Below are 24,632 nucleotides of genomic sequence, written 5' to 3'. Positions count from 1 at the left end.
GCTGGCACAGGCATTCACAAGATGGTAATTCAAGTTTACCGTGCGGTGCTGTCCTGAGTCTTTCTGTGCTGCTCTGTTTGAAACAAGTCTTTAGGCACCTGTGGAGTATTGGTCATGTTAAAAAATGAATTTTCAAATAATAGTTATTTGATATAGTTATTACTTAATTTCCATAAATTACTGAGTTTTCATTCTTTTTCTTGTAAGAAAGAACATGTTTTATTACTAGAAATACAAAAAAAATCGTATTTATTATGATGGGAAATTCACACATTGTTCATATATGTATATACATATATAATGCCTCAGAGAAATCTGACCAAGCCAAATCTATTCAGGTAGATGAGCTTAATGTTCATCTTTAAAAAACAACAAACACAAAATAACTATATCAAAAACACAGTCAGAGTAAGTTGTGTTAACCCAGTAGCCTTGTTAGCTCCTTCTTTCAAAGAGACACTTTCCCTTCATTGATGGCATCATACAATTCATCAGTGACCGGCTGATAATGTCCAGCACGACTGTTCAGAAAATAAATCTTTTCACTCGAGTTTTGTGGCTTGTATCCTTCCTTCTGCAGCCGTGTCTTCTGAATTTTGAAAGTACCTGTGAACAAGATATAAAAAAAATATATAGTTTTTATGTAATTTTATAAAATCACATTGCCGTTTGAATGTTTTTTCACTGATGTTCACCTGTAGTGTCAACAGACGGCATGAACCGAAGGAAGACAGGGCGTGCGTAGGAGGGCAAAGCTTTTTGTACACCGATCAAGAATGCATCAAGGTCCAACTGGTTTCCCTCCTGAGCTATTGCTGCCATACCGGCCTTCCCTTCCACACCTGAACACAATAAAACACAGAGTATTCATCAGCTTTTGAGTCTGTTTATTTGCCTGAAATGTGCCAATGAAATAAGTCATTTCATCCATGCCTGGCACAGACACTCCATAGACGGCAACATCGGTGTGTCCTAGTAGTTTGCTGAGGACTCCCTCCACCTCTGTCGTGGAAACGTTCTCCCCTCGCCAGCGAAAAGTGTCGCCGCTGCGGTCCATGAAATACATGTAGCCATAATCATCCATCACCAGTATATCACCTAAAGCACAGACAGTGACAGAGCAATAAAATAATCATCATTCTGATCGCTGAAAATGAATGACAGTCGTGAAAAAGAACGTATTCACAGGACTGGGAAGTACTAAGTATACCCTTACTGCTTCCATAGGAATTAAAGAAATAAGCAGCAGCCAGATGCTTTTGAATTTTGAAAAAGCCAAAGACTCTACAGGCTTTACTTAGCATGTTAATTAGATCACTTAGAAAAAAGACTGAGCAAGTATGGCTAATTTGTAAAGGTTACCAAACAGAAAAAATCCTCTCCTCTCTAAAAACAATATGACACAGCTTAGGTTTGCAAAGCTGCATCTGAACAAACCTCAATACTTCTGGAATAATGTCCTTTAAATAGATGAGATCAAAGTAGAGATGTTTGGCCATAATGCACAACACTAGTTTTGACTACAATCAGCTGTCAAGTACCATGGTGGAGGGGTGATTTGGGTTTGCTTTGCAATCACCGAGCAAAATCACTGCTCTTTAAGGCCATCTGTTTGACAACTAAAGCTTGGCCAAAGGGCCGCCATTCCAAGCACATTATTAAGTCTGAAAAAATCCACAAAAAAAAGAATCAAGGTGTTGTAATGGCCCAGTCAAAATCTAGACCTCAACTTGATTGAAATTCCATTGTGGATGATAGGAGAGCTGTAAACAAACCAATGAACTGAAGCAACTTTGTAAAGAAGAGTCAAAATTCATCCAGAACAATGTGAGAGAATGACAACTCACAAAGCCAGAAAATGACTACTTTCAGTGAGGGTTGAATTCACGATTCACAAACTGCTTGAAGGAAAGAAATGACAAGCTTGCTCCTCACAATGCACCATCATCTGGCTTGGAAACTGTCGTAGCCTTTCATTGCAATCAATGGTCCTTGACACTAAAGTTGATGTTTGCTCTGTGAAAAAAAACGTTGTCTGTGGCGAAATTACAGATGCAGCAGCGAAAGTGTTCCGAATGGGACTTTCACTGCTGAAAATAGCGGCAGTACTGGAAGCAGTCCAGTGGTGTCATGATCATAAATTATTTTCAGTTTTCTTATGAAAACAGAAGCCAATTAAAATGTGAACTGCATGTAGTAAAAACTATAAACAAAGGTAAAAGTTCATATGGCAATTTAGCATCTGCAGCTTTCTTTTTCTGGATACCTGTAAGATGAAGCATGTTCGATATTATAAAACTGGAAATCAAGAAACAGACAGTCCATCATTATTATTCTGACTAACAATAAAGAGTCAAAATAAAACATGCCTGAGACATAAGCAGAGTCTCCCATCTTGAACACATTGCGAGCGACTTTCTTTTGGGTGGCATCCTGATCAGCGTAACCGTCGAATCTTCTGAGCGGATCAGTGTGGTTGATGTGTCCCACTAACATGCCTGGCTCTCCTGCAAAGATGAAAGATGATTTTTGCATTTGCTTACAACATTTTTGTTTGCCTTTTTTCTCTGTATTGTAGCTTTGCATGTAAGTGTGTGTATGCATGGTGTTACCTGGCTCACAGGGTATACAGAGGCCTTGTGAATCCCTCAGTAGTTCCTTGCTTTCCTGCTGCACCCTAACCAGTCTGATGGGATAAAAATTTGGTAGGATGCGACTATTGAAGCCACACGCCCCGACCTGGATGTGCAAACATACAGCATAGCAGGTACGTAAAAAAGATGTTGTGTTTTAAATTCTTTAGCCTCCTAAGAAATCAGTAAAACAACATCCAGGTAAGCATACCTTTCCATCTATATTGAGCAGGCTGCAGTTGCACTCTGTGGCGCCATAAAATTCCCCAATTCTTTGGATTCTGAATCTCTTGACAAACTCTTCCCACACCGAGGGACGGAGTCCATTACCGATGGCAACACGGACCCTGTGACGAGCCTCTGATTTTCCAACAGGCTGGGCCAACAGATAACGGCAGATCTCTCCTATATACTGGATTACCTATGTGTGCGCACAGACATAGAGGTATAATAACACACTAAAACCGAATCCCAAGTCTTGTTTATAGAACTGGCTCAAGAAAATCAATAGGACATTTGGCCTGTGGCTAGGCACAGTTATTGCACCAGCATACTCACAGTGCAGTTGTGTTTGGCACAGTCATCCCAAAAGCAACTGGCTGAGAATTTCCTCCTGATTACAACAGTCAAACCAAAGAGCAAACACTGGCCCAAACCCATGATGTTCCCTGTAAATATCCACATGAACACATGAGCACATACGACAAGGATTTCTGTGGAGAAAATATATACTTGTAAACTTGTTCTTTCTTTTACATATTGGCAGAAACAGTATCCCTCCTGCCAGCCATTTGAACAGTGTAACACTTGAAAGCATGAAAGGTGAAAAGCTTTTCAAAAGACATTTAGACATTTATTAAAATTTCACTTATGAATATAGCTTGATTTAGCCTTGACAGTTACCAGTAGACCTCTTTTAGACCTCTCATTAAAAGAAAATTGCTCAGTGGGTAAACCTCGAAGTCCTTGATTTCGAATTATGTTGAAGTGAAAAACTTTGTAATAACCTAAAGATGATAACATTTGCCCTTTTTTACTTTTACTTTTGAACCAAATTTAAAGAATTTAATTTAAAGTTATTCTTGTTTGTAGTGTTTTTTTTATTATCCCATGCATTCTATGCTCCCCTGTCATCATGTTTACTGCTCACCTTCATGTTTCAGTCATATGTAGCCTATTTTGTTTACTTTCTGTTTCACACTGAAGATTAATTTTCTCGTGTTTCTTATTTCACTTTCTGCTTTTTGTTGCTAGCCTGTACCACCTGTACCTCTGCCTGCTTCCTGTCTTCTCTTGGTGTGCATGTCTGTCCTATGTCAGTTTATTGTCACATTGTCTATTTGTTCAATGTTTTTTTTATCCTATATAAAGCGTGTTGAGGCAGCTGTTGTTGGGGGTTTTGTTGTGCTGTCGGAGACTGATTGCAAATAGTTGAGCCAACTGGTTGCCCAGAGATTGAGCGTGCAACACCCTCAACTTTGATTGCAAGACAATTCCACAGGTCAATTGGTGGGGCAACCTGCCTCTGAAAAACTGCCGTCCATCTGCAGTCACTGGTCAGAGGGCCCGGTGGCGCCAGTGTCCGGCAGCCTCGCCTCTGTCAGTGCGCCCCAGGGTGGCTGTGGCTACAATGTAGCTTGCCATCACCAGTGTGTGAATGTGTGTGTGAATGGGTGGATGACTGGATATGTAAAGCGCTTTGGGGCCCTTAGGGACTAGTAAAAAGCGCTATATAAATACAGGCCATTTACTTGCAGACAAATTGAGAAATGTTGCTAATAATCAGTCTCATTAACAAACACAAACAGATTGCTAACAGTGAGTCAGTCTCAGCTGATCTCAGCTGCAGCATCTCATTCAACTGACTGCCGGCTGCTTTTGATCAAGATTTTCAAGCATCTATGTCATTTTGCAGCTAATCGTTTTGTAGCAACTGAATCACTATTTCTGGAGGAATTTCTGTTTGAAATCCTTGAGGTTCTGCTGGATTCTGAATAAGTTGTTCACATGACTTTGTCGCCATCATGATGCTCCAAAGTTGCCTTGAAGAAAGCAAATGACTGAAACGACTGGTCCCAGAGTTAGTCCCTGACTGCAAGGCAGCCTTTCCAGAGGCACCAAAATTGCAAGTTCATTGCACACAGTTATAACTTTAGTATAACTTTAGTCACGCTCCAGTCTCCAAACACTGTTGTCCTGAGTGTGACTTTAGGGTTCTTCTTCTTCTGCCCTTTTTGGTATGGATTCATGTTTTGTTTTCTCTTTTGGTATGTTTGGGGATTTTTGTATCGGCCAATAAAGTCTCACTTTTTGTTTATTTTTGCCTTCCTCCACATCCTGCATTTGGGTCGCGCGACAACTGATGAGCCTTCACCAAATTTAGCCCAGAAAATAACATCCCTAAATGTCCAGTGTGATGAATGTCTGACTTCAGGAAAAAATGTATTTTTAGTATAACGATAAGATTTGTAAACCTCAAATAGATTTTACCATTTATCAAAGCCAATGGAAGTAAAAATAAGTACTTTTTTAAAATGGGGTAATACATTAAGTTAAAATAGACATAATAATATAAGAGCTATGAAGAATGATTCTGATTGTTATTATAATGACATCATGCTTGTAAAGATGTGTAAGCGTGGGAAATCTTACTTTATATTAATTTTAAATGTATTTTGAAAACACGGATGAGAAGAAACAAGGCCTACCTGCAGAATGATAGAGAGGAAGGCAGTTGTAGATGATGTCATCAGGACGTAAGCCAAAAGAATGAAAACCAAAAGCTGCGATGCGATAATACCTGACAAAAAAGAACAACAAACTAAGTGACAGAAGTCATCATCATTACTTATCTCATTATTTAAAGGATTCTCTTAAAAGTGCAATTTTGTGACTGAAATGTCGTAGACATGTCTTATAACAAAATTCAAAGAGTACGTTTTATTAACTGTTGATCAAACTGTTTAGGTCCCTCAGTGGACTGCATCACCTTTGCAGATGTTTCCACAGATAAACTTACCGACTGTGCACCACAACAGCTGCCTTTGGCATTCCTGTTGTACCAGAAGTGTAGATGTAGAAAAGCCTGTCTGCAAATACAAAGAGAAGAAGAAATTTCCATATTACATTCTCAAAACCTTTTGACGGTGTTTCACATGGGTGGCATGCACCGTGACGCTCCCGTCATTCTTTACATATTTTTTTGTTACTCTGTTTTCTCTCCGTCCCATACAGGCTAATCAAGTAAAGACTTGAAGTGTGTCAACATAGGAATGCTAAGCAATAACAAAGACAAAAACAATGCCTTTGTTAAAAGGCACAACAATATAAACGATTGAATTGAACATGGCCAGAGTTTTATTTGCATGCATTATATAAAATAAAAGATAAATATTGTTCATAGTCTTGAACTTTGTAGTAACTTGATGATTTTTTCCATTTTTTTTTCCATTTTTTTGACACACATGTGAGCTAAATTATAAAAAGAAAAAATACGCAAGACAGCCAATTTTGGCAGTCGGCCATTTACTCTAGCAGGCAAAGACTTGCTAAAGACAAGAATGTGTTGCAATCAAATCTTGTAAAATGTGAAATGCAGCATCCACCTACCCATGTGCACAAATTCTACAGAGCCTCACCATTAAACTCTTTCCTTATCTTGTAGGGTGGTGGGTGTGTGGGTGAACTGGCCAGCAGAGAGTCCAAACTCTGAACCTGAAGCTCATCCTTGTCTTCCTGCTTACCAGCGCTGAACAAAACCATGCTGGGCTGCAACATGCTACTCACCTCTGTTACAGCTGGAAGACAATCAAAAGTGTGAAAAATGTAAAACAGGCGAACCAGCACATGTTTTATTCGCTGTTTTATTCCACCTCTGGCCAAATAAGCTCTGTATTTATCCTATAAATAAAGTATATTTAGTTCCCACCTCCAGTCATCTCTGATCCAAACACCATCGCTCGAGCTCCAGAAACACTGAGACAGTGTAGCAATGACTGCTGTCTAAGGTTGTAGTTGATAAGAGCAGCCTCAACACCTATTATAGCAAAACCCAGCCATAAAGCTGCCATTAAAGGCTGACTTTCCATGTACAAAGCCACCACATCACCCTCAGTCCAGCCCTGAGCCAATGCCCAGTGGGCCACAGCGTGGCATCTCTCCTGTAGCTCTCTAAAACTCCAAACCTGAAATGAAATGAAAATGTAAAATCAGTCATCTTAATTCAGTTTATTCGCTGTTTTAATTAAGGTAAAATGTTTTCTTTCTATTTGTTATTCTTGATGAGACCTCACCTCTCCTGTGGCCTCATATATCAAGGCGGGCTTGTCTGGGTGTTGTGTCACTACCTGGGCAAACAGGGCAGGGATGGTTCTTCGGTTTCGCCGATGGTGATACATGGAAATTCTCACTTTAATTATAACAGCTAAACACCTTTTAGACACAAAGAAGAGGAAATGAGAACAGTGAAGGGTATTTGCAAACAGGAATGGACCAGCATAGAAGCAAATGTGGGACAAGCCCATGCAAACTACCTACTTACATGAGGTCTCTTTTAAAAGTATGCAAAGCTATATGAATGTTCTTCCAAGATCCCATATAGACCAAGCACAGCCCTAGCCCCACCAGCAGACTGCAGAGCCAGGGGAAGGAGTGCAGCCACACAGTGCCCAAACCAATGAAGCTCAATATGACACCGATCTTTCGCTCCATGATCTTATCTCTGAGAATACAAACAATGACCTCAGGCACAAAAATCATGAAAATACACTCAACTGAAATCTCATGAGATGAGGCTTACCTCTTAAAGATTCTTAATTATGATAGTCCAAGAGAAAAATAATGGATTCAGCAGCAACAGTGTGCTGTGACGAGTTAAATGTCAGCTTCACCGTTAAGTTGAGTAACAGCACCAGAAGCAGCTCAAAGAGCTGTCAGATGTTTCCAAAGCCAGAGGTGAAATGCCTGATAAGAGGCAGCACGCAGCAGAGAGTTGCACAAGTTACAACCCATGCAGTTCCTGCGTCACCGCAGAGCCAGTGTGATTCATTACTCCTGAATCAAAGCGCTGCCGGTCCTGTTTATAAAATCAGAAATGTGTGATTTCATGAGGTACATTATTTACTGGGTTCATGCATAGGCACGATTTCTTCATCTGAATAACTACAATAGATTACTCACTTACAATCAAGGAAGAGTTTAATCATCAGTATTTATTAATTCCCAGAAAGGCTAATGAGCGCCAAGGTTTTAAAAGCAGAGAGAAGTTAAATTTTATTGAATGTGTAGAAGTTCTAACATTTGAATCTATTAAGTGTATAGGGCTTTTTTTTAAATCATTACTAAATAGATCATTTTGATTAAAGCAGTTTTCAAAGGAAGAATAAAAAAGACTATTTGGATTCACAAGCAATATAAAAAACTATGCTTTATAAATCATTCCATTCCATGGAAGGATGGATGGATTTGGAATTTAGATCAACAGCAACTCGGTCCCGGATAAGCGGAAGAAGATGGATGGATCAACAGGTCCATTCGTGGGGAAAAAAGGTGGTGTGTTATTGATTAATGCTAATAAACCACAATCTTCTTTTCAGATGAAATAGAAGCTTTAATAAATCTTATGATGCACATTCTTCAAAGAAAACAGTACCAAATATAAACAGAACAAAGTAAAAAAATAAGTTCATATAACTTACATTCACAATACAACAAAAAAAGCATGTAGCTATTTTCACATTGATATCCATAGCATTGTATAAAAAAAAAGGTTCGATGGCCATAAAAGTGCAATCACACTTACCAACCGAAGAACAGGGTAGATGTTAAAACCAACAGCGAGGTGACTTTAATATATTTCGCAGTAAGGATTAAGACAATAAAGAAATCGAAATGTTTCCTTATATTAACATCTTTGTCGCTTTTTGTTTTTTCTGTAACTGGAAATATATTAAAAAGTTTATTTTTACTCTTCAGGATCTGTAGCTGAGGCTGGTGCACTGTGTGAGTAAAGAGGCGCGGGATCATCATATTTATCATCATGGAAAAGTGCAACAAAATAAACAAATTCAGGTCTGTACAGCTCCCATCGCTTAAGTTTTACAGTAACTAAGAGTGTGTAAAGGCACATTGTGACAGCTCACAGGCTTAAACGCAGTTTGCTTGCAGGAAGTTGCAGGCTTATCAGTAGGGTGGGTCTGTTTCTGTGAATTGCCCACTCGTTCTGGGACAGATTTAGAATTTCAGGTTCACAATTTTGAGAATAAAAAGAAAACCCTTGAAATATGCACTTGGGGTGGGGAAAGGCACAGTTCAGTTGTTAATCAAGGGCGAGTCTTTGAAAATAGCCACAAGTATTATTTTTTTTTAAAAAACACTTGTTTTGTTCGTAATCAAAGAAGCAAGAACCCACATGGGAACAAGGGGAAACTCATCATTGGTAAGCTGCTTCCGTTGCAGCCTACTGTTAAATAGAGTACATGGAAACAAATATTATCCGACAGTAACAACAACATTCCCAATCTTATATACAAACAGCCATTTATGCAAAAACAAAAATACAAATATGTAAAACAGAACAGTTGGCATGCTCATTTTTTTCCTGTAGCCTACATAACATGGACTTTATTGTCTGCACTGAAAATAAATACTAACATAATTATATCATTTTTTTTATGACTTTGAAAGGAATACAGCTTATATTATTACTGTGATATGTTCTGTGTGAACCAATAAGCCACTCGAGCACCTTCACTTTCACACTCCTGAATAAACACTTTTAATAGCCGTTTTTTTCTTGCCTGTGACTTTAATGACATTTTTTTAAAACTCAGTGATAAAAATCTGTCATTACCAGTACGCCTTGAACTACAAAGAGTGCTACAGCACACAAACAATGAGGAAAACAACCGAATTCAGGAGGTAAATCGGACCTTGCGACCTTGTGAGTAGCAAACGATGCTACTGGATTGAACTGAAATTTGGTCCCATTAACATTACGTTACCTACGAGGACTAACCTGTGCTTAAGAGGTCACAATTTCATTTCTTACTGTTCTATGATGTGACACTTTAAAGACAAGCTATAAATGCTTGCTATCAGTACCTAAGAATGACATTTTATTTTGAAATAAGGGATTTTAAGAGGACTTGGATAAAACTAAAAACTATCGTTTAAATGTAAATATCCAGGAACCACTTTTTTTCTTTTTTTCCCAAGTCACCGAGTGTGGGTGAATCTGCCAACACCCCTCAGCCAGCATTGTGTAATCATTTAGTGAGTCGCTGCTTTTAGACTTCACCGGAATCAAGTTTAAATGAAGAATTGCTGTAGGTGACAAAATAGGCTGAATGTGTGATAGTCATTAAGTCTTTGGAGGACAGCTTTAGCTTGAGCTCTTCATATTTGTGATTCTCCTGTTTGCTGCCCACTCTTTGAACCCTAAAGGGAGACAAACCACACAGTTAGACACAGAGTAATTTAAAGCTAATAATTACACACCCCTAGTAGATTAAAAAGTACCAAAGTGCTACCAGTGAGAAAATGCAGTTTCTTTACTTTCCACTACAAAGTGTGCTTGTGACCGATGGTGATATCCAGTGGTATTATTGCATGCTTACTTGTGATTGACTGCTGGAGGGATTTGTGGTGCTTAGGTCTGAGTATCTCTTCTTCTGTGACGTGCAGATACAGGAGAGGAAATTGGCATATTCCTCTCTCACCTACAGAGGGCAACAGAACATTAAGAAACAAATCTGTGTTGCCACCTCGCATACTGACACAATCTAGCATGTTTGTCACTGCTTTTGCCCTTTTCACTGATTTTTTTTTAAATATACATTTTCATGCTGTTTTAATTTCGGTCTTAGCATCATGTCCACACGAAGCTTTGCACAAATATACTGTATTCGTACCTGTTTGGACAGCAGACAGTGCATGATGAAGACCAGTGCGCCCTGCAGGCTGTTGAAGATGGTGAAAATGTACGACACCGCAACAGGGGGATCCTCTTGAAACAAGAAGACCCCAGATACCCACATCAGACCCAGAATACACATCTGGGCTACAGCTGTCACAGTGAAAGCTCTGCAGACGGAAAAGAAGGATGGGGAAAAGGGTAAGTCAATAAAGATTACTGGAGAATGGTAAAGGTTACACACGGATGACTCAGTTACTACATCAGTGTTTGGAAAGCCCCATTAAAAGTGAAAGAACACAATGAGACGTGTTCTAGGCAAAGCAGCTACAGAACAGATCATTTTAGTTCACTTTTCTGTCTGCTGAATTTATGTGGAAGCAGAAAAGCCAAAGGCTAATGATAAATATAAAAGAGAGATTAAAAGAGGCACTCTTAAAAAGACGTTACTGTCAGTTTGCTCTGTATGGCTCCTTTGTTCTATTTATTTATCCAGCCAAGCTCAAGTTACCAACTTAGCTAAGAATCCATTTAGCAAACAAGAAGATCGAAATGTGAAAAAGAGACTTTTCTTCCACAGACAGAAAGCGTTGGATTATAATTTAATGCCTTCTGACTTTTTCTCTACTGAAAAAAAACATCTTTCTCTCTTGTTTCTGGCACAAGAAGTTCACTTTCCCAACTCCTTGGACTGAACTACACATCATTCATGATCGACTAGCAAAAAGAACAAGGGATTCTTTTTCTTTTTTAACTCTAATGTTTTTTGCAGCTATGAGCGGAGGGTCCATGAGCTAAGTATGAGCCTCCTGTAGGTAGACAGGCGAGACAAAATCCATTAACAGGAGCCCATCAGGGAGCTGTCACAACTAAGAAAACATTCCCTCCATTTTTTTCCCCCTCACAAAACGTATCCTTTCTATCAAAGCAATTCCCAGTCCCGAAGCTGCCATATTGAATCTATATATTGTACGTTTTATAGTTACACAGTTTGGTCATGCACTGGAAAGGGTTACACATTCAAATTAATACACAGACTGACTTAATTTTGTGCAGGTTGGAGAGGTCTGGGTTGAGGCTGGCAAACTTCTGGGCAAGTTTCCAGACGGTGATGAGAAAGAAGAAGACATTCACAAAGATGACTAAGCACACAGGCCCGAAGAAGCTCCAGACGAAGCCGTCATCCGTGGATAGCCAGCAGCTACGTTTAGGAGTGATAAACACACGTTCACAACGGGATGTTCTTTGCTTCACTGAGATAGATAGCAAGTTTATGCAACCTACTGATGTCATTACTATTAAGCAACTGTAGATACACATGCACAGACAAGGCTTCTCTGTTCATCACAAACTATTTATTTTGCTTTTAGTTACTGGAAGACTTACTATTTTTTAGTGCCGTATCCGTTTGGTCTAACGCAGGCGGATATAATGACGATAAACAGAGGCGTCCCGTAGCCCACAGCATATAGGTAGAGGGGCCGCATGGTGGCATTGAACACCAGAACAACCATACGGTACAGCTGCACCCCTTCTAACAGCATCCAGGTGAATACCGCCAGGAAGAAGAAATGGAGCATTGCTGCAACAAACCTGCAGCCACCCTGTAATGTGAAAGGACACAGAAAAAGAACACGTCAGAGAGGAGAAAGCGCCGCTCTATCCCTGATCGTACAGCAGTCAGCTGCTTGCAATGTTTATGTGAGTGAGAATTATTCACACAAACATTTTCCATTCTCCAAATTTAATTAAGACCACATGAAAAAGTAGCTTAGTAGCATTTTACATCTTCACTGCCAATGTATTAATGGAGCAAAGATGTACATAAACATCAGAAAACACAGTACCACAGCACCAATTCTGCTCCAATCATATGGACAAGGATAACAAAATACACCATTTTAGCATGTAATGCTTCAAGGTCAGACATCATTTTTGCTTATCGGGAACCTTCAGTCATGTGATCTCTCTGAAGGAGAAGAGACTACAAACTAACTCTTGACAGCTGTGAAAAGCACAAGGTGTGACAAATCAAGCCAACAGCAACACTTTAACAACACTTTAACAGTGGCCAGGCTCGGCTGTTACTTTGTTGCTGTCAGAGTTAAGCACAGATAATTCCTCGGTGCCTGTGTTCTGCTGAATCCCAAAACCGATCAATAGATTAACAGAGAGAGAACTAAAAAGAAGCATCAGGTTAACCAGCAAGCTGCTACCTCGTCTGCATTATTAGGTAATTATCCACTTGCCATAATTATCACAGTTTGTTATCCATGTATCTGTGGAAGCTTATCAGCTCAAGGACAACTTCTCTCAGTGTTGGCAGATGCTCCTGGCAAGGCTAAAATCCGCCCACGCTTTTCTGAGCTCATCATTGTTTACAGTTAGTTTGTATTACTTCCATTTGCAACATATGAGCACTGAAAACAGTCTAATTGTTAATGAGACAAATTATAAGTGGGTTTTTGTACTTTTGAGGTGTTAAAATGTCCAAAACATGGCATTTTACACTTGCTAAGCTAGGTACTGTTCTCTGGTACCATCCTGAGCTGCCACCCTGCCTCAGCAGTACTTATTCTGTTCTCCTTCAGATACAAGTCTTTTCTCATTATTGCATTGGTTAGTTTATAGCTGAGCTGCTGTAACAAGCCAGTCTGTCTGATCAAAATATATTCTGTTCTTAGTCAGATGAGTAAACGACAGCATTAAGAGCTAAACAAGCCTTCGTCTTTTTTTGCAGAGTCGTGATTGTGTAAACTACACAATTCAAACAATTACAGTTCAAACAGTGAAGTGTAATTAAGTGTCTCTGCAGTAAGTAATGTCAGCCAACATCATTTCAATTAAAAATTAGTCCACAGACATCTAGAGGCATTTTTAGAGGTACTCACAAAGTCATTAATGAATGAAATGGCATTAACTACAACTAAATGGGAATAATCAAGCAAAGCACATGTGGAATAGGTTAGGTTATGGGATGGATTCTGATTCAAACTGAAGTTTTCTTTGCAACAAACTTCCCTGTCCTCATTTTTTGTAATTTTCTGCTCCATTCTGAGCCTACTCCAACAATCTGTCTGTGAAAAATTTTCACAGACAGATTATTTTTTAAAAAAGTAAATTTTTTCCCCTTTAGAAAACCCACAAGGGTATTCTGCTTTATCATGTCAGAAAGCGCCATTCGAGATTCATTTCTGCAGGAATGCTCCAGCGTTAAAGTGAGAAAGACTCTGCTTCACAGCAGATACACAGAAAGATAAGTATCATGTGAAGAAATTGCATGACACTATATGACAAACTAGTTAGTTACATTAACTATGATTTGACCCACATTCTCAAGCACAGGCCGTTAGCTGCCGTGCCTGGCACAAGATATTGTTGTTACCACGAATGCTGGTGAATTTACATATTCTCCTTAAATAACGTAGAGCATTTCACATGTAGCTTTGTTTTTCCTTTTAGAAACGTACCACAGGTTTAGTTTGAGAAATGCCAGCCAGGAAGATAAGATCAGCTATAAAGAGACAGATGCAGAGGTGCAGGTGGATGGTGGTGCGGGTTCCCTGTATGGAACGGCAGAACTTGAAAGTCAGGATGCAGAGTGTGAGACACAACAGGGAGATGGTCAGTCCTATTTTAGTCACCAGCTCGAGCCCATAGGTGTGCTGGAAGAGAAGACAATAAGTGTGAGTGCAGCTGGTTACCAGTAAATAACATTTTGTTGCACATTTCTTTTCAAGATCATAAAATAATTTTACTTATAAACTTATAAAGTAATGCTATTCTAATAGAAAATGACTTGTATTTCATTGAGGTATAAGTCATGAACACTGATGACCCTTACCCTATGTTTTTAGACCGAGTAATTTTACATTTGTTTTCCCATGTCTTGGGAATTAGGGGACAAGAAAAATTTCAAACTGACATGCATCAGAATTTGTTTTTGTTTTTTTTTATCAAGATATAGCGTTAGGTTTAGGGTCAGGGTCACCGATGAGGTCTTAAACCTTACATGGTTACACTTTTTCAAGCTGTTTTTAAGCTTTTTTAAGCTGTTTCTTACCTCGATGGGGTGAAGAGCCATGAGAACTGCAAAGCTGCTCAGATGGTTACATGTACATATGGTGCGTGAGGCATTGGAGTCCTGCTTAGAACAACCATCTGTGGACCAGGCCCCTGTCTCGGTCCAATATGCACAGATGTAGCTCACGTTAGCCGATTCCTCTATGTCCTAAAACCAAAACAAACATGTCAAAGACGCGATTTATGTTTTATTAAGATCTCTTGTTCTTTTGCTCCTCATGTTTGTTACTGTGAAGCTCAAAAGAAGCAAATGACTGATTTTAAAAAAGTGGATGTGACACAGGTGGGATTACCTCAAGATGTCTGAAGGTGATGTTGACAGAGCGGCTCAGTTTCTGAGTCGACGGATTTGAGACCACCACAGACACAACTTTAGAGAAGACCTGGTAGGAGGGGTCCGCTCCATTTTCTTTCGCTCCTTTGACCATCTCGAAAGACCTGTTCACAGAGCTTTCAAGGTTTTTGTAGCTCAACAATGCAGCCACAGCAAAACCTGTAAAAGGTCCTCAGAATATTAGAATATTATAAAGTTATTATGACTTGAACTGGACAGAAAAGTACTGATATTTACCAGGATATTTTCCCGTCCCGGCTGCTGTTGCCCAGTCTGTGTCCAGATAAGCATATTCACTGGACAGATGAATATCTCCAGTTGGTCGAGTCGTTCCTCTTTGAACCGCAATCTGTGCATCTATTCAAGCAAATCACTCATTTCAAATCATAGCACACTTTGCATCCTAACTATTAGTTCCCAAGATGGAAATCATCAAGTTCATTAATTGAAAAGTGTTACCTATCTTGTTGTTCTCCATCTTAGTGTGGTTGTCTTTTAGCTGAGGCCCAATGAATAAAATCGATTTCTCCACAGTAGTGAGCAGCCCGCTCACACTTTCATCGATGTTCGGGGTTCCAGGAGACAGCACCGCATCAGTTTCTGTGAAAAGTTTCTGTCACAAATAAAAGACACAGAGGGGGGATTGTGAATACTGCGTATGCATTTGCATTTGGTATGAGTGCATACTTGTATCTTTTCCTAACCTCCAGTAGCGCATCTCCATCAAGCTTTACTTTACTGCCAGTTCCAGACAGGGCCAAACAGCTGTTTCTCATTATGGACATGATGTTTGCCAGGCCCCCGAGCAACTGGGCGACACATAGACAGAGAATAAAGACACTATTCAGCCTGCCCTATTATAAAGTTCATGTATTTTGAACCTTGCAGGGCCATAGGGTTGTCTAGAGGAGCAGGTCCTACGTGGTGTGCCAAAGCAAAGCGTGGTGTACTTGTATGCGAATCCAGGTGTGCTATGAGATTTTTTGCCAGCCAGATGTGATTGTCAGAGTAAATAAGTAACTTTGAAAAACCTGATAAACAGAATTTAAGCTAGATGTATTATGTATTTTTGAACTATAACTGGCTCTTCTAATTATATCTGTGATTGTTCCATTATGTTGATAATGATCATAATTTTCCACACTTACCTGTGTTGGCTTTTTCTCAGCACGGAAGTTATCACAATCGAGTTCTAGACAAAACAAAGCATTAGGTTATCACCACACCGGCTGACTGGGATTCTTGGCTCCACCATGAAAAGAGTGTGTGATAAAAAATCTCACAGTAAAGGAACAAGACTATGCAATGTGCTGGAAGACATAAGCCACAATCTAGATTCTTGAACTGATAAGTTCACACAGAAAGTAGATAGAGTGTTGAGTAAGCCCTGATATCAAAAACGAAACTTAGTCCCAAAAGATAAAAGAAAGCAAAACCACAAGCTGCATGACTAAGAAGGGAAAAAACGGACTATACTCAGGAAGCGCAGTGGATGAAATTTGGTTTTCTTACTACTTAAACAAACGTGGTGGTGTAAAAGATGGTGAAAATATAGTCTGCAACTAATACAGTGACGTCTTTGTCAGGAAAATTGCAAAAATCCAACGTAGGTGTGTTGCCTAATGTGAAGAATATGAGGACATAAAAGCTGTGAAGTGCACTCGTTTATAGGAAATAACAAAAAACTGCACACTTACTTGAGCATGGTGTCCTTTCCGCGCTGTAATTGGTGTAGCCATTTGAGCAGTTGCACCAATAACTCCCAATAATATTATTACACACTCCATTGGGTCCACAGAGCTCTTCTTTATTTTCACTGTCTGTGCACTCATTAAAATCTGTGTAGGGATATAGAGCAGAGGCATAGGTAATGGCTCATACTCCTCAAAAGTAATAATTTTGATTAGACAGAAACAACTCTGATTATAGGAGGTATTGGTCCATCCTTCAAAAGAATAAACGTCTCTGAAATGTAGCTACCCGCACAGTCATGTGACTTTTATGATGCTGGTAAACTTTCCCAGCAAACGGTGTTGTGACATCTTGTCTTGTATTTTGGGACTTGCAAGTTATTGCAAGTAGAACTTGCCCTTTACATGATGACACTGTGTCATCATGTAAAGGGCCTATAAGACTTTTTAAAGATCATATCAGCACTAGCAGAGTTTTTGTAAGCTTTCATTTTCTCTTGCTGGCTGGATGCTACTGTGAGCCTGGTCTCCTGCTCTCTCCTTTCTCTCTTTTGTGTGTTTTTGTTATTGGAGACAAATTTGATTTCCTTTTTTTTATGTTGAGCTTGTTTGTACTCAGTGGGTGTACAGATAAACACACATGTGAAATGTATGAAATAATAGAACTTGACGAGAATATTCAAACCCAAATTAGCAAATCTGGGGGAGCATCATTTTAATATATTCAGCTCCATGCGATACCTATGGAAGCCCGTTTTCGCCACTAAAAAGAAATAGAAAGTATCAATTTTAAGAAAAGTAAACCGAAATTTCGACTTATTTTCTCAAATTTTTGACTTATTAACTAGAATTTTTGAGAAAAGTAACTCGAAATTTCGAGTTAGCTCTGTCAATCAGCAATCTACGTGAATGACGTCATTTTCTTGTTACCCGGAAGGATATGGTGCAGAGGAATGCGCACTAAACAAATTGTGCGCATTCCTCTGCGCAAAATGTAATTAAATTTCGAGTTATTTATACCTTTTTTGCAGTGGCGGAAACAGGCTTCCATAGATACCACTATCTGAACCTTGCCAAATAACAGCAGATGGAATGATCAAAACTACACAAACAATTTTTCCAGTTGGAACTCACATTTCAATATTCTGTAGTTTATACAAAGACCATTATTAAAAATTCTACAATTCTAATTTTGCCTCAGGATATCAGATCTCCTCAGCATGATTACTGCTTTTATTCACCACTCCGGTATGTTCCCATAAATAAGACAATTGTGTATATTTTAATATTTGCTTTTACTTCACTATTCACCATGACTTAAAAACACTTTTATCATTGTGATTTTTCAAAAAACTAAACAAGAAATGATCACTTATTCCTATTTGTGTTCAATAATCTACAGCAGAAACCAATCACCCCACATTCAACAATTTTAATCCATTTAAAACTTTCCAAATCTCCGTACACAGCACACTTTTTAATTTAACTTAAGAAGCTTCTTCAAAAATGTAACCTGGAAAACGTCAATAAATAAAATATCTTCATGGCACCACACCTGTACAACAATACAGATAATACCATCTGGTTAAACAACTATAACTGAGTTTCATTAGATAATCCCAGATCTCTAGCTTTAGCAAACAAACTATAGTGAGCGTTCCAAGCCTGATATCTGAAAACATACTGTAAACAATGGTGAGAGCAGACAGGTGAAATGTATGTCACACACACACTTACCTATGCACTGTCCCTGTGTGAAGTTAACCTTTGTTGAACTGTCAATGAATCCACGTTGGCACTGACAGTAGTAGCTGCCAATTGTGTTAATGCAGCTTGAATTTTTCCCACATATAGATGAATTACCTATACACTCATTTGTATCTGTAGATTTCAATACAAAATCATAAAGCATACCCATCAACAGATAACAAAACACAAGATTAGGGTATCAGGCCAATCAGTCAATTACGCTCCGTTTAGCCTAATTTTACTCTTCTTGGAACAGCACCACTCAACTTGAACTGATGACACTACGTACAAAAAAACCACCATTCATCTTTACAGCTGCTTCATTGCTGTTGCTACTAACACTGAAATGGACAAATTGCAGTTGTATCTCCCAATTACTTTTTAAGCTTGTAAGAGCAGTTGCTGACATTATTGTTGTGGTCACTAATCTCTGTAAACAATGGTAAGAGCAGACTGGAAAAGGGCGTGTCAAACACACTTACCTATGCACTGTCCCTTTGTGAATTTAACCATTTTTAAACTGTTAATGAATCCAGGTTGGCACTGACAGTAGTAGCTGCCAATTGTGTTAATGCAGCTTGAATGTTTCTCACATGGCGATGGATTTTCTGAACACTCATTAATATCTGTAGATTTAAATACAAAATGAAAACACATAACCATGAGTAGATAGTAAAAAATAATATTCAAGTTTTTATTTTATTTATTTTTTTACAAATGCAAAAATATCATTTCAGTTTAAAGCAAACTTGGTAGTTATCTTATTAGATTATTTTCTTTGTGTCATATTTCTTTAATTAGCTGCTAGTATTTGAAATGATCTAACAATTTCAAACTCCTCTACTGTTGTTTCAAATTTAATCTTTCCTGGACGTGAGCTAAAAGTCCTAAAATGGGGAAAAAATAAAGAAGAATGTCATTAAGAAAGGCCACTTTCCTATCAAACTATGCTAAGACTCCTTGCAGAATGGTAATGCCATGTTTGTCTGAGAGTTCTTGTTTTGAGAAATGGCGCACAGAAGCAAGAAAATGTCAAAGAAAAGTCAAAACGATAGGTAATGACAGATTTACCAGTGCAGTTGCTGATAGTTCTGTTGTAGCCATTTCCACACTCACGAGCACGATTTCCCAGAGCACATGCTAACCCTGTGGAGAAAAAGCAAAAGAAAGAATGTGATTAAATTACAGATCTTATTGGAAATCCATCTTTTGATATAAAGAGAAACAAAGTTTTAAATAAACAAATTGTGAATGTGAAGTTGCCATGTAATATGTTGTGTCTTCAAAATGTTTACTTCGTTTTAACGTCTCTGTTTATGTTCCCATCTACAAGTATCCATCACTTTGCTAAGAGTGTGAACTATGCAAACAGAATTATTTGCTTAGCTCACAGTTTTGCAAAAGTCATTATGTTTCCTTCCTCAGTTAGCAATTTGCACACACGGTGTTTAATGCTCCCAGATCCTTCTTCTGTGTTTCCCTTCTTCTACCACAATTCTGTTATTTCACGATGAGGCTAAACTGTCCCACAGGAATGCCACAGGAAACACAGACAGTGTTGCTCAGTGCACAGTGACAGAAAGTGTGAAAGAGGCTGACTTGTTCTTATTAAATGATGAAATAACCACAGACAGAAACAATACCTGAATTTATTTAATAATAATGGATTGGATTTATATAGCGCTTTTCAAGGCACCCAAAGCGCTTTACAATGCCACTATTCATTCACTCTCGCATTCACACACTGGTGGAGGCAAGCTACGGTTGTAGCCACAGCTGCCCTGGGGCAGACTGACAGAAGCAAGGCTGCCATATCGCACCATTGGCCCTTCTGGCCAACACCAGTAGGCGATAGGGTAAAGTGTCTTGCCCAAGGACACAACGACCAGGACAGAGAGCCTGGGGATTGAGCCGGCGACCTTCCGGTTACAGATACACCTCCCAACCCCCTGAGCCACGGTTGCCCCAAGACTAACTGCATGCTCGCATACAGACGACTCTACTGACCAGTGAGCACATGTGCCCTAGCTGTATGACTCCTACACATTTTTACTCTCTAGCTTTTAATTGTGTTTTGTTTCATTCTTTGTGTGTGTTTGATCTACCTTTTAGTTTTTTACTATGTACAGCACTTTGGTCAACCTGAATGTGCTTATAAATAAATTGATTGATTAATTGATTGATTGACTCCTCTGCCTTTTCTGCCATCTTTTGTAAGCTGCATGTCTATTTTTCTCTCTCTGTTCCTAGAAGTATATTTTGACTTGATAGACAATAAATACTTCCTTCTGTAAACTGTTTCAGTTTTGTAAACACAGGCGGGTTGTCTTTTCACTAAAGGGCTGACCGTGAGAAGTAAAGCTGATTAGTAGGTGTTGATCGGTCATATGTTTACCTTTTTTTTTTTGAGTTTGCTTGAAAAAGTCCAGCGTTTGTTTGCCTTTGGTTACAGTAATAGCATGTGAACAGAGACAAGGAAATTAATCATGCAAGAGCTATTTTGCTATACTCGCGCAGCATCTTTTTTTAGAAATATTAGTTATTTAAAAATATTGTGATTTGAAGAAAAAACAGAGCCTTGTATTATGGTTGAAATTGTTATGTTTGAGTGCTGAACTAAATTGCTGGCATTTGATGATATCATTCATTCAGTTATTACTAAGACTTTAGCCCCTGTCATTATTGTTAGACAGGGGTTTCTGTAGGCCACAGTTAATTTCAACTTTAAACCTAAACCTATATTCACCTGAACTCTGTTTATTTTTACCACAGCGCAAACATCTAGCCAAAATTGGTTGCAGACCACATATTCAGACATGTAGTATTCCTGTCTAACACATAGTACACAATGTTGACTTTTATATTTAGTGCTGTCACAAAAGATGCCTTGAAAAATGTCATGTACTTTTTAGATTTTCACCAACTTCTGAGGGGACTAACTGACCCTTTTGCCTTTTATGTCACATTATCATTACTGAGCAGCTTGTGGAAGTAATGTTCATTTCGTTCAAAGGCTACTGACCAACTTTTGACTTGGTCAGCACACGAATTTGTTTTTTGATATTCCTCACAACCGAAGACCAGGGATTTTCAGTTTTGACAAAAGAGGTCAGAGTTGCAACACTTGGGTGATATAACAGGATGTTCGACACATCACTGGTTTCATCTTAACAAAAGAAGAGTTTTGCCACATATTGTGAGAGCTCAACACAGCACGGTTCGAAAGTGGTAAGCACAGAAAGCGTGAAACTGTAATGCAAAAAAAACCCAAAAAAACCAGCAACAACAACAAAAAGTTGACTAAAAGAAGCAACAAATGCTGCAGTGGGTGATAACTCTTATTGTGTTTGTTTATGAAGCAGTGCTATAGAGCATTGAACAAGCATATTGGCATATTAGCAACATGTGTACATAACTTTATATAGGAAATAGACTGTATATGGGGAAGGGACAGCGTGTTGCCACGTGAAGGTCGGGGGTTCGAATCCACAGAACGGCTACCCTGAAGTACCCCTGAGCAAGGTACTGTCCCTACACATTGATTGGTGGCTGCCCACTGCTTCACTGAGTGAATGGGTTAGATGCAGAGAGAGTAATTTCCCCATGGGGATCAATAAAGTATACATTATTATTATTATTATTATTATTATATAAAAATCGCAGCAGCATTGTGATGTCACCCTCTCTGCACTGAATCATACTTGTTATTAATCTCTGGCTCTCTTCCACAGCATGTCTTCTATCCGGTCTTCCTTCTCTCACCCCAACCGGTGGCAGATGGCCCCGCCCCTCCCTGAGCCTGGTTCTGCTGGAGGTTTCTTTTGGTTAAAAGGGAGTTTTTCCTTCCCACTGTCACCAAAGTGCTTGCTTATAGGGGGTCATGTGATTGTTGGATTTTTCTCTATATATTATTGTAGGGTCTACCTTATAATATAAAGCACCTTAGGGTGACTGTTGTTGTTATTTGACGCTATATAAATAAAACTGATTGAATTGAATTGAATTGAATTGAATTGAATTGAATTGAATTGTCAAGTCTAATTCTAAAGCCTTAAGCTGACCATTTTGCCTGTGGCCACCTTGGCCCGCTAAAACTAGATGTCATTGTGCATACGACTCAAACCTCAGTGACTCTTGTCTTACATCAGCTACTTGTCAGTCACAGGGCAGCCATCCTGGACCCTGCACTATTATTCATTTGGCTTTAATAGGGACCAAAATTTTGAAAATGTGAACATCAAACTCTATTCGGTAAAATCTGAAGCCAGCAGTTTCGCCGACAAACACACCAGGAAAGTGTTCACTGGGGTTATAAATCAAGTGAACAATACAAACACATTTTCTCATAGGTTTCTTTAAAATCGGGTGTCTTTCTGCAGCCAGATGCGTCACCCTGTGTTGTCTTTACTTTTCAGACCTGTACTCTATTAACAACTTTTATACACAATCTATGGATATATTTGTTAGTTGATGATTGTTTTGTACGTTTTAAATGTATTTATCTTAATAAAAACATGATCTCATTAAAGAATATTGTAAGGCATCTGTACAAAGATGATAATAGAGTCAAGTGAACTTCTGAAATCAGCCTACATTACATGAACCATCACTTCTGGTGTACCACTAGACAAACCAGAAGAACTAACACGAACGTCATGCTCTGATACATCTGCGGTTTATTCAAACAAGACTTGAAGATTCCTCTTACGGGGAGGCACGTTGTCTCTAATCTTTGCATATTACTGCTGACATATGCAACGGTCTGATTGAACAGCGATACTGGATTCAGGTTCAGGGTTTCTGAGGATGTGGCGGGTATTTTGGAGGTTTTTACTCGACGCCAAGCCATTCAATAAAAGCGAATTATCTCAAGAAAGATCTACTTAGAGTTCAGCTAAGCTTCATTTATATAGCACGTGTTCGCAAAAACAGTCACCTCAAGCTGATTCATAATGTAAGCTAAAAACCCCGGGCAATCTGAAAACATAACCAAGCACTTAGCGATAGTGGGGAGCAAGAACTCCTTCAACACCAAGAGACAACTGGTAGAACCAGTGATGTGTAACGATGTGCCGCGACTAGTTACGGGTGAGGGAAAGGACCATAGAACAACATTCAAGAAACAGAAACTGGGGGGAAAACACATCAGGAAGGTGCCAATCACTGTTTGACAGGGTTATGTTACCACTGTAAGCTAGAATTAACCTAAATAACTTTTAAAAAGAAAAAAGTAATAATATTATATTTTCGAGTGACAAACTTGGTTAATACCATGCTGGATGGATTAAAAGGTTCTCTAATTCTTGAGTTTTAAATGTTTTCTCTTTTTTGCCCATGTCTCATAAAATTAAGAAATTTGTTTTATGTACCCTGAACTTTCCCTTCGCACACTCTTCGTCACTTCGTTACACACACACACACACACACACACACACACACACACACACACACACACACACACACACACACACACTCACACACACAAGGTAAAGTCATTTTAAAACTTACCAAGCAGAAGTAGTTCCTTCCCAAATCCCATGCTGAATAGGAAAAACAGTTCCACACAGAAGTTTGTTTCTGAACTATCGCGACTATGAATGAAGTGAAAATCGGGTGGCTGTCCGCTCACAAAGGTTCAAGAAAAAAATTGCAGGTCCATAAAAATCGAAAAAGTATTTGAGTGACAAAACAAACACTGATCACTGAAAAGAGACGTCCTTTTTGTACAAGTTATTTTTACTTGTGACAGAAAAAACAAGAATGAACCTTCACCAGCTTTCTTCCTCCCTCAGATTCAGACTTTCAGCCTGGGCATGGCTCGCGCTCGACTCCCCACCCCTCGCTCTCGCGCGCGCGCGAGACCTCTCTATCTCAGTCTCTCTCTCTCTCACACACACAGACTCTCTCTCTCTCTCCCTCCTTTCTTTCTCTTCATTTATCAGCGTGGCCCTGTCTCCCTCACACTGCTCTTTCTTGCACTTTTCTTTGACTCTGTGTCTTTCCACATGAATACGTTTCTCACACTGGCACATATCACATTGCTTGCACACACAGCCCCCCTCTGTCTACACCAGCTTTCACATTTCCCCCTGCTCCAGTGGCCTCTATTTCAGGAGCTATTCACATGAGAGACAGAAAAGGGGGGGGGGGACTGAAGAGAGGGCGATGACTAACACTCAGCCTAAACAGCTGCTGCTGTACTTGAGTCTTGCCCGTAAGTAATCTTATAT

The 24,632-nt window shown here is 39.1% G+C and overlaps 2 protein-coding genes across 3 annotated transcripts; both read right to left on the bottom strand.

Moving 5' to 3' along the window:
- Window positions 1–234: 234 nt before the first annotated feature.
- Window positions 235–7,573, bottom strand: LOC102777736 (long-chain fatty acid transport protein 1-like). Its single transcript, XM_087841929.1, has 14 exons — window positions 7,432–7,573; window positions 7,174–7,353; window positions 6,926–7,064; window positions 6,562–6,817; window positions 6,272–6,430; window positions 5,653–5,722; window positions 5,342–5,433; window positions 3,192–3,301; window positions 2,845–3,054; window positions 2,613–2,739; window positions 2,370–2,507; window positions 934–1,098; window positions 696–842; window positions 235–606 (listed from the first exon to the last, which is right to left on the bottom strand). Exons 2-14 carry the CDS (start codon window positions 7,341–7,343, stop codon window positions 449–451), a joined length of 1,941 nt encoding a protein of 646 aa, XP_087698055.1. The 5' UTR covers window positions 7,344–7,353; window positions 7,432–7,573; the 3' UTR covers window positions 235–448.
- A 658-nt stretch (window positions 7,574–8,231) lies between these two features.
- On the bottom strand, window positions 8,232–24,423 carry adgre5b.1 (adhesion G protein-coupled receptor E5b, duplicate 1). 2 transcript variants are annotated; one of them, XM_006790780.3, is made up of 17 exons: window positions 23,911–24,423; window positions 19,474–19,548; window positions 18,885–19,028; window positions 18,391–18,534; window positions 16,660–16,800; window positions 16,111–16,154; window positions 15,667–15,771; window positions 15,422–15,575; window positions 15,200–15,319; window positions 14,922–15,121; window positions 14,609–14,776; window positions 14,016–14,210; window positions 11,932–12,149; window positions 11,588–11,746; window positions 10,544–10,715; window positions 10,250–10,351; window positions 8,232–10,070 (listed from the first exon to the last, which is right to left on the bottom strand). In XM_006790780.3, the coding sequence occupies exons 1-17, from the start codon at window positions 23,939–23,941 to the stop codon at window positions 10,029–10,031; spliced, it is 2,214 nt and encodes a 737-aa protein (XP_006790843.2). In that variant the 5' UTR covers window positions 23,942–24,423; the 3' UTR covers window positions 8,232–10,028. The 2 variants fall into 2 exon arrangements, with proteins under 2 accessions (XP_006790843.2, XP_006790844.2); XM_006790781.3 differs by lacking the exon at window positions 18,391–18,534.
- Between the last annotated feature and the right edge of the window lie 209 nt (window positions 24,424–24,632).

Source organism: Neolamprologus brichardi, chromosome 6, assembly GCF_056152115.1.
Source record: "Neolamprologus brichardi isolate AB-2024 chromosome 6, ASM5615211v1, whole genome shotgun sequence".
NCBI lineage: Eukaryota > Metazoa > Chordata > Actinopteri > Cichliformes > Cichlidae > Neolamprologus > Neolamprologus brichardi.
The sequence above is the reverse complement of the archived record's forward strand: the minus strand, read 5'-3'. Positions and strand labels throughout refer to the sequence as shown.

Excerpts from the sequence above, each read along its gene's own strand:
- LOC102777736 (XM_087841929.1), bottom strand. The coding sequence starts at position 7,343 with ATGGAGCGAAAGATCGGTGTCATATTGAGCTTCATTGGTTTGGGCACT. Across the intron at positions 7,065-7,173 it reads ACTTTTAAAAGAGACCTCAT|GTGTTTAGCTGTTATAATTA; the intron begins GTAAGTAGGTAG and ends TGTGTCTAAAAG. Across the intron at positions 2,508-2,612 it reads CTGTATACCCTGTGAGCCAG|GAGAGCCAGGCATGTTAGTG; the intron begins GTAACACCATGC and ends TCATCTTTGCAG.
- adgre5b.1 (XM_006790780.3), bottom strand. The coding sequence starts at position 23,941 with ATGGGATTTGGGAAGGAACTACTTCTGCTTG. Across the intron at positions 19,549-23,910 it reads GAAGGAACTACTTCTGCTTG|GGTTAGCATGTGCTCTGGGA; the intron begins GTAAGTTTTAAA and ends TTTTCTCCACAG. Across the intron at positions 15,122-15,199 it reads CGGGACGGGAAAATATCCTG|GTTTTGCTGTGGCTGCATTG; the intron begins GTAAATATCAGT and ends GACCTTTTACAG.